General features: G+C 45.0%; 1 protein-coding gene across 1 annotated transcript in view; it reads left to right on the top strand.

Moving 5' to 3' along the window:
- Positions 1-376: 376 nt before the first annotated feature.
- mmp24 (matrix metallopeptidase 24) overlaps positions 377-9,429 on the top strand; it is a 93,152-nt gene continuing 84,099 nt past the window's right edge. Inside the window, exon 1 of the mRNA XM_031303604.2 lies at positions 377-747. Coding sequence (XP_031159464.1) covers positions 601-747 — 147 coding nt within the window. The 5' untranslated portion in view covers positions 377-600. The remainder of the gene's footprint in view (positions 748-9,429) is intronic.

The raw sequence follows: 9,429 nt of genomic DNA, 5'->3' as shown, positions 1-9,429 counted from the left end.
GTGAAGAAGAAAAACACAGATGACAATTCAAAATATGTTAAAATTGCAATGCAAAGTATGTTGGTGCGTGTCATTGGGCCTTTTTAAGTGGGTATATGGGAATGCTGGAGCTTTCTTAGTGGGTAGCCTATACTGCGTATACCTGCGTATCAGGTAGTGTGTATTGTACCTCTTTTAATAGTGATTCTTGTTTCATTCATGGTAGTCACCTGCTTTAAGAAGAAATGCATTGAGACAGATGTCTTCCTGCATCTGTAGCGCTCCTGGTGTTGACAAGGCGCTACTGCAACAACATCACATCACGTCTCTGTCTCTCTCTCTCTCTCTCTCTCTCTCTCAGCCAGGCTTCCCCAGCTGTTCCGCTGCACCTTAATGAGCATGCGCAATGGCCACTCGTCAAGTGTAGGAAACCAATAGCGCGTCTGCACAGAGAGAGAGAGAGAGAGAGAGAGAGGAGACAACACAACACGGCAGGCACCGAGCAGACGGGATGAACCGCCAGCGCACGGACTGTTTCCTCTGGTAAACAAGCGGAGCAGGAGCCTGGAAAACACCGGAGGGAAGCCGAGGAGGAGGGGGGGGGATTTCGGGGACACAGCCATGGCGACCGGAGGAGGAGGAGGAGGCGGCGGAGCGAGGCGGAGGAGGAAAGCGGGGCTCCCGGGATTCTGCTGGAAAACCTGCTACTTTCCCATATTGTTCTGGGTCGTTTCCGTGTGCGGAGAGGAGAAGACGCTGATTGTAGAGGTAGGACTACCCAACATCCCCCCCCCCCAAAAAAAAACACAACATTGTTTAGAAGAAAGTGCGGGATGTCAGGGATGAATTTGTGCGTCTATGTGTCCAAGCCTTTGTGCTCGCTGGATGTACAGGAATGGATGTATGAGCATCCCTCCCTGCGTTCCGTCAATGCGCTTCTCTGGATGTTTTCATGCTCGTTTTGATGTATTTTTTTTCCTCACACCTTCCCTCCCCTTCCCTCCCCTCGATAGGAAAGTAATACCCATCCTTCCTGTACCCTGTAAGGAGGGACCGGGGAATAAAAGATTCACGAGTTAGTGAACTGAATCAGCCTAATTGAGAATCCTCCCTCGCTGTACCTGGTTCTTTTTGTTTTCAGACGGACGCAAACTGCATTTGAACGCGTCCAGCTGCCGTCCCCACACACTGTGCATGTCCTAATTCCAAACTAAGGTGGTGTAATTGTTCCACAGGTTTAATTGTTTCCGTTTTTTTTGTGGTTGAGATAGATAGAGGCTTCTTTGCGTCCGCAGAGCTCCGCTGCGAGTGGCTGAATCATGTGTTCCTCCGCTGGGCTTTTAGGCGGAGGAAAGAGTCCGTCCAAGAGGCGGAGGCTGTCGGGTCCAACATCCTCATTAAAAGCGACGTTAATGAATGACTTACTGGGCTGGGACTATATGCTTTTGTCCCGATCCGATTCTTTCACGATACACGGCTGCCGATTCGATTTGTGTTGCGATTTTTGACTTATTTGGGATTTCCTTTTCCTTCTTTAACAAAAACAAAAGTTGAATAATATATCATGAGACATCATGAGCTTGTTTTCTAAGAAGAATGCATATCACAAGTCAGTCAGTCAGTCAGTCAGTCTGACATTTATTTCATTTTGTAAAGAAGAACATGACATAGATCTTCTGCTTTCGCTCTGTTTCGCTGGAAACGGCTAAGATGTAGCTGTGTTTTTCCTTGTTTGTTTCACGCGTTAGTTTCCTGTTTTACTTTGTAGTGTCTGTTTCTCCTGCGTCTTGTCTTGTTTGACTTCCTGCCTTGTGTGTTTTCCCGCGTTTGTGATTGTCTGCCCTGCCCTGATGTGTTCCACCTGTTCTTCAGCCATCATGTCACCTGTTTCCCCATCGTTACCTTGTGTAATCAGTCTTTGGGCTTTCTTTGTCTCCGTTCGGTTCATCGTCTTCCCTCCCTGTCCCCTCCCTGCGTCGCTTCGACCTGGAAGTTTATTCCCTTTCGTGTCTTCTGGGTTTTTCTAATGGCTTTTGGATTTTGGTTATCTTCTTTGTGCCTGCCTTAGGGCTGATGATGATATTGCGATTGCGATGTGAATCACGATATTGGAGGGAATGATCATCTTTGTATCTTTATTCTAATTTCCATTGAGAAATATTAAAATTTAAATGATAGTGTGATTTTTGTGAGCACCTTTACCAAACAAAGATTTTTTTCTTTAGTCTGTAGGATAGGATTTGTAGGCTGGGACGTCTTTGCAGCGCCACAATACTTAAAGCTATAGTGCGTAGTTTCTGTCTCCCCCATGAGGAATTCTAAGTAATGACAACAACACTGTCGGCACGTCATGATACAAGCCTTCCGTGACTGCGCACCTGCGATTTGGGTATTGCACTAGTCCATATTGCGATTTCAATAACATTGCGATTAATTGTGCAGCCTGCCTTCTTCAGGACGCCTTAAGTTAAGTCATTTGTTTAATAAATCCTCTACTCTGCATTTCCGAGCCTGGCTTTCCTGACATGGATATCGTTTGAAAATATTCAATACCAATACCGTGACTTCGATACCGGTTCCTAAACGCTACTTTTTTCGATACTAATTTTATAAAACCAAAAGAAATTACAACATTACATGTTGCAGCCCTTGGATCCAAAAAGAGAAAGTCTCACCTGATGCGTAAGGTGTCTTTTATTTAGTTTTGCCAGACCAGCATGACGTTCAACATTAGTTTAATCCATCGTCACCTTAGCACTGTGAAAACTGTAGAAAACATAGACACAACAAACATTTCACACGCGTGTGTTTTCACGGATACAAACTTCATTACGTGAACAAACATTTAGGGTGACAAACATTAATTACACAGCAAAATAGACCATACATACATGCAAACAATTTCTGAATGACTATGTATGAAAACATCGTACCTCGGTGCACTCACCAAGGAATGCAAAACAATACACGATAGTCCTTTCTTCCGTCATGAAACGGGCGTCAAGTTCTCAAAGTTCATAAATCCAGCTACCTTTTTAAAAACTCATCTTCCCTTGTGCAAAACTACGGTACCACCAAAAGGGACACATTTCAACATTACAGGTGCACAGAATTTCCGGTCAATCACATACAAATAACATGAAAGCACAAACAAATATTTTACCAATAACCCAACCCATTAGCCTGGCTGACACCAGACCCTTCTCAGCTGTAACTGAGAGTGGGCTCTGGGTCAGCTTCATTCACAGCTCATTTCCAAATGGGCGTCACCAACGGACGGCGCTCAAATGACTGCGTACGCAATTGGATAGTCCTTCAACCAATCAGACCAACGATCCGGGTGACGTAGCAGCGACAGCGGCATCAACGGGTTGCTGCGCTTCGGTGGGTGGTAAACAAAAAGCTGCTCGCCGTCGCTGCACTATCGTCATCATGTAAAGCCCTCCTCAACGGTTGTGATTGGTGTTTTCGATTTGGAAAAATTGGAAATGGGCTTGAATGGGCTCTTGGCCAGACGGACTTCCGGCAAATCTCAAATTTGCCGGAAGTTCGTCAGGGTTTTCCCAGACTACCAACCCATACTTATTTCATTAAATCAGCAGCATACATTAAAACTCCAAAGTGGTCCTTTACATTACACATTAGGGCACAACTCTTTGTATTTATGTTCCAGCTCCTACTACGTGAGCTCCGTCTCTGCGTAACGTAGAGTTTTTCCTGCGTGTCTCTACGACGTGTAACGTTAGTCAGCCAATCACAGACATGATTAGATCTTGGTAGAAGCAAGTGCTGATTGGCTCCCCGACACTGATGAGATTTACTCCTTTAGGTATTGACATTGGGTATTGAATGACGAGGCATTTTTCGATACTCGATACTTTAGAGGCAATTGGGTCGGAGCCTTAAAAAGTATGGACTTGGGTACCCGGCCCTAGTCGTGTGCATTCTATCTTTGGCTGGTTAACGAGTCTCTGTAATGAGCTCTCAACCCCATGTTGTCAATAAATAGCCACTAGCGTGCAGAGAACATTAAAGTGAACCTGAGTGAGTGTGCTGCTTTCATGTGCGCTGAACAAAGCATCTCCAGACCCCCCCCCCCCCTCTCTTTCTCCCTTCACGGAGTCCAAATATAGCCTCCCTCCATAATTTATGGAAGTGGCAGGGAGTTGGAGGAGAGAGATGAAAAGATGGGACGGATGCAGTTGGATGTTTTTAACAACCGTTTTGCACGTGGCTGCTGTCACACAAAGGCAGGCGTCGAGAGAGAGTTCTCTGTGTGTGTGTGTCTGTCTGTCTGTCTGTGTGTGTGTGTGTATCTGTGTGTCTGTCTGTGTGTGTGTGTGTGTACATGTGTGCTTGTCTCTGTGTGTCTGTCTGTCTGTCTGTCTGTGTGTGTGTCTGTGTGTGTGTGTTTGTGTGTATACATGTGTGTTTGTCTCTGTGTGTTTGTGTGTGTGTGTGTGTACATGTGTGTTTGTCTCTGTGTGTTTGTGCATCTGTGTGTGTGTGTGTGTGTCTGTGTCTCTGTGTGTGTGTGTGTGTGTGTGTACATGTGTGTTTGTCTCTGTGTTTTTGTGTGTGTGTGTGTGTGTACATGTGTGTTTGTCTCTGTGTGTTTGTGCATCTGTGTGTGTGTGTGTGTGTACATGTGTGTTTGTCTCTGTGTTTTTGTGCGTCTGTGTGTGTATGTGTGTGTGTGCGTGTGTGTGTGTACATGTGTGTTTGTCTCTGTGTGTTTGTGCATCTGTGTGTGTGTGTGTGTACATGTGTGTTTGTCTCTGTGTTTTTGTGCGTCTGTGTGTGTGTGTGTGTGTGTGTACATGTGTGTTTGTCTCTGTGTTTTTGTGCGTGTGTGTGTGTGTGTGTGTGTGTGCGTGTGTGTGTACATGTGTGTTTGTCTCTGTGTGTTTGTGCATCTGTGTGTGTGTGTGTGTGTACATGTGTGTTTGTCTCTGTGTTTTTGTGCATCTGTGTGTGTGTGTGTGCGTGTGTGTGTACATGTGTGTTTGTCTCTGTGTTTTTGTGCGTGTGTGTGTGTGTGTGCGTGTACTATGTGTGTGTCTGGTTTCTGTATTTAATGTTTGTTTATTTTAGGGCTGTACAACATATGGTTTTTTATCATCATCGCAGTATATATATATGGAAATAAGGATTTCCTTTCATTTGTTTTAAATCCATCAAGCAGCTCGTTGGATTTAAGCAAACTACTGAAAGCAGCAGAAATGCAGATCTTAGTTCACTCTAATATTTCTTTATCGCAAGATATATCGTTATCGCGCTCTTCAGCAACGTTGTCACATATTTCCCTCATATCGTGCAGCCTTAGTTTATTTTATATTCTCGTTTTTATGAATGCACCATCAGCCAAAGTGCTACTCACCTGGCAGTACATCTCTTTCTGATTCTGACGTTCAGCTCCAGCAGCACAGCCCTTTTGTTTGGAACGCTGATGTTTGTCACAGCAGACGCGCGATGCCTTGTTTTGCTGAGCGTGCATCATACCTCGTTGTGAAAATGTGGGTCATGTTTTTTTTGAGGAATCGAATGCAGTCTCCCAAGCTGCGGGAGGGAGACGACGCGATGATTGCCGCTGTTATCAAGTGATGTTTGCGTTGCCCGTGACACTTTGATTCAGACAAAGGAAGCGCCCGGAGGCTGCTGAGCGGCGCCTGCTAACAGCCGCCGTGTGTCACGCTGCCGTACAAAGGAGGAGATGTTTTCACCGAGCCCCGTCTGCTGCTCCCTGAGAAACGATAATCCCCTCAGAGCTATTGTTGTTACACGTCATGCTAATGTGGCCTCACACACATGCACTGTGCAGGATTTCTTTTATTACAAAATGTTCCAGAAGATCTACTGGGGGAAAAATGTGCCGCCTGAAATCCTCATCAATATTTCAAAATCAATCAACAGTTATTTATATAGCACTTCACAGCAACCAGCAGGTATCCAAAGTGCTTTACATGAAGTCCCAACAGTAAAACATAACATACAGTCAAATCAGAGGGAATAAAACATGCAGTCAAATCAGAAAATAGAATACCTATGTCACTAACGCTACTATGTATTAACCCTTTTGTTGTCGCTGGGTCGAATTAGACCCTGTTTTCAAAGTTTATTATATCAGAAATATGGGTTTCTTTCAACCACTTTGACCCAAAATAACTTGGAAGCGTGCATGTGTGTTGTATGGGACCCATGTTCTTAATTTTCCTACATCCATGTAAAGGCAGTTACACACCAACCAGACGGCCGACCCTCGGCAGAAAAGGCAGTTGGACCGATCCGTGTCCCCGAGTTGGTCAAAAAAATGCCTCGGAACACACCAAAGAGATGAGACGTAATACGTCTCCATAACAGCAGGCGGCACTACTCTGTATTGTCGCCCAGAAAATGAAAACCGGCAGCTGATTGGACGAACGCGTGACGTGGGTCTGGTTTCTCCGGAAATTCAAAGACAGACCGTCATGGCGGCTCGTTCAGAATACGATCTCATATTGGACTAAAATAGTTCACCGAAACGTGCTTCTGAAAACATTTTAAGAGAGAAATAGGCCGTGCAGTTGCTGAATCTGTCTTCATTTCAGATCAACAAAGCTCAGTTTAAAAGATTTTCGTCAGATTTTGAGAGACTGTAGTCACGCTCATCCCGCTCGCCATTTCCGGGTGAGTCCCGACTGCCCTGTCTCCCACTGAACATGTCGGGTCGGCCAAAATGAAGGCCGACGGCCCCTCGGACGGACGACGGCACGGAACACACCGAACAGACTCGAGTCACCGACCTCGCCAGACTGTCCAACGGGCGATTATTGTCCCGGTGTGTAGCTGCCTTAACGCTACCTCTGAGCCTTCAACTTCAAATGTATTTGTGTCCCCGAAGGGCGATTAGGTGTGCAGCAATTATAAACACATACGAGACACATACACTGAACAAAAATTATAAACGCAACACTTTTCACGGCTGAACCCTAACCCTAACACCAGATATGCAGTTTTTCCGTCACATGGTACCTGCTCGACTCGCCTCGACTCGCCAAACCTTTTTTGGTTTTCCATTCTGATAAAAAGTCCCTGGTACCTGCCAACAGGTACTTTATTTAGTCTCACCTCCGTCGAGGTTCCAAGCGAGCTGAGGCGATACCAGAAGGTGACGTGAAAACCTGCAGACTACTGATTGGTCGGAGAGAATCGTCACTAATCACTGGGTCATCATTGCTATAGCGACAGATGACGGGGGTGTCCTGAACAAACCCGCCATTTTTAAATAGTTTAGCCAGCGGTGGGTGGGTTTTTGATGTTGTTGCCTCCAGCTTCTTTAGAAACATTTTTCTTCTGGCTGTGGCAACATGCCGTCATAGACAACACACCTTCGACGTTCTGTGTGTGTGTGTGGGTGTGTGTCGTGTTAGGTCACGGCAGTTTCCTGCGGCGTCGCTATGACGACCAGCCACGCTCACCTAAGGCATGAGGCGGTACTAAATCTGCAATGGAAAAAGGAGGATGGGGCACCGCGGTCGAGCTGAGTAGAGTAGGGCTGCAACTAACGATTATTTTCATAGTCGATTAATCTGTTGATTATTTCCTGGATGAATGGATTAGTTGTTTGGTCTCTAAAATGTCAGAAAATTGTGAAAAATGTGGATCAGTGTTTCCGAAACGCCCAAGGTGACGTCCTCAAATGTCTTGTTTTGTCCACAACTCAAAGATATTCAGTGTACTGTCACAGAGGAGAGAAGAAACTAGAAGATATTCACATTTAATAAGCTGGAATCAAAGAATTTTTACTTTTGTCTTTAAAAAAATTACTCAAACCAACGAATCGTTTATCAAAATAGTTGCTGATTAATTTAAAAGTTGACAACTAATCGATTAATCGATTAATCGTTGCAGCTCTAGAGTAGAGTAGAGTTGAGCAGGTACCATGTAATGGAAAAACGCCTAAACTGACTATACCGCCTATACTGGTTTTCGGACCCCCCCAATAAGTGCTCACTAACAGATTTAGTCAGATTTGTGAAAAATATTTGAGAGAAATAGTTCTTTTGTGTACATAGAAAAAGTCTTAGATCTTTGAGTTCAGCTCATGAAGAATGGGGGCAAAAACAAAAGTGTTGCGTTTTATAATTTTGTTTTTTAGTATAAATACATACAAGTTCTACACACAGTCCAACTGGAACACAACCGTAACAGTACGAGGACAAATAAATACGAGGTGCATGGATAGCTGCGTCAAAGTGACCTACATAGGGCGGGAAAAAGTGCATATCAGCCTACAAAGTTGACACAACATAATCAACAATGACCATCGTCGACAACAACCTCAGCATCCATTACATTACATCACCAATGCGAGCTACATTGAACGTGTTTTATATGTAGGTCTTAAGTTTCATCCGTTAAGTGGCCATATTATGCTCATTTTCAGGTTCATAATTGTAATTTGAGATTGTATCAGAATAGGTTTACATGGTTTAATTTCCAAAAAACACCATATTTTAGTTGTACTGCACATTGCTGCAGCTCCTCTTTTCACCCTGTGTTCAGGTCTCTGTTTTAGCTACAGAGTGAGACCTCTCACTGCTGTAACATCTTTGTTGGCAGTTGCACATGCTCAGTAGCTAGGTAAGATCACATGCTCAGTAGCTAGGTAAGATCACAATTGCTAGCTAGCTGTTTCTCCAACTTTGTGTGGAATACCTGCAGAACAGGGACATGGAAGTAGTTGCATACAATTTATTTTGTAGATTAGGGTGAATTTGTGTGTGTTGTAGCAGTGTTTTGCCATTGAGAACGAACTAGCATGCTAGTGCGACCTGTAACGTTCATATCTCCAGCTTTCCTATCCATTAAAGGCGGAAATGCCGAAAAATAATCTTAAAAAAAAAACTGACTGACTCAATTTGATTCTAGTCTCGCATTGCCAGACCTTCCTCCACAGCGCTGCAAAGGAGGGTCTGGCTAGTCCACACAGCATTCTGGGACGGGAGGAAAACGTGCTCTGGTTTGTTGGCGTCTCTTTAAACCAGTCGCAATCACTTTTGAACGTACACACGTTCCACCAAAACAAGTTCCTTCCCGAGGCTATTTAGCAGAGGCACCGTTGCTCAGTCCGGCACTTAGCACCGCCCAAGACGATTGTGATTGGTTTAAAGAAATGCCAATAAACCAGAGCACGTTCTTCTCCCATCCCAGAATGCTGTGTGGACTCGCCAGACTCGCAGCGCTGGTCATGCCAGCCTAACGTTAAAGTATGATGACATCCCCAATGCTAACACGCGTCTTGCTTACATTGAGGACATGAGCTCAGCGGTGTGTTTCTGTTAGAAAGCGCTGCACAGCATGTGCTGCGTGACGGTCTGTCGTCAGCACCACGCCGGACCGCGGTGAAGCCGTTGCGTGGCGAAACCGTTGCGTGGCGAAGCCGTTGCGTGGCGAAGCCGTTGCGTGGCG

The sequence above is a fragment of the Sander lucioperca genome, chromosome 6 (assembly GCF_008315115.2).
Source record: "Sander lucioperca isolate FBNREF2018 chromosome 6, SLUC_FBN_1.2, whole genome shotgun sequence".
Lineage (NCBI taxonomy): Eukaryota > Metazoa > Chordata > Actinopteri > Perciformes > Percidae > Sander > Sander lucioperca.
The sequence above is the reverse complement of the archived record's forward strand: the minus strand, read 5'-3'. Positions and strand labels throughout refer to the sequence as shown.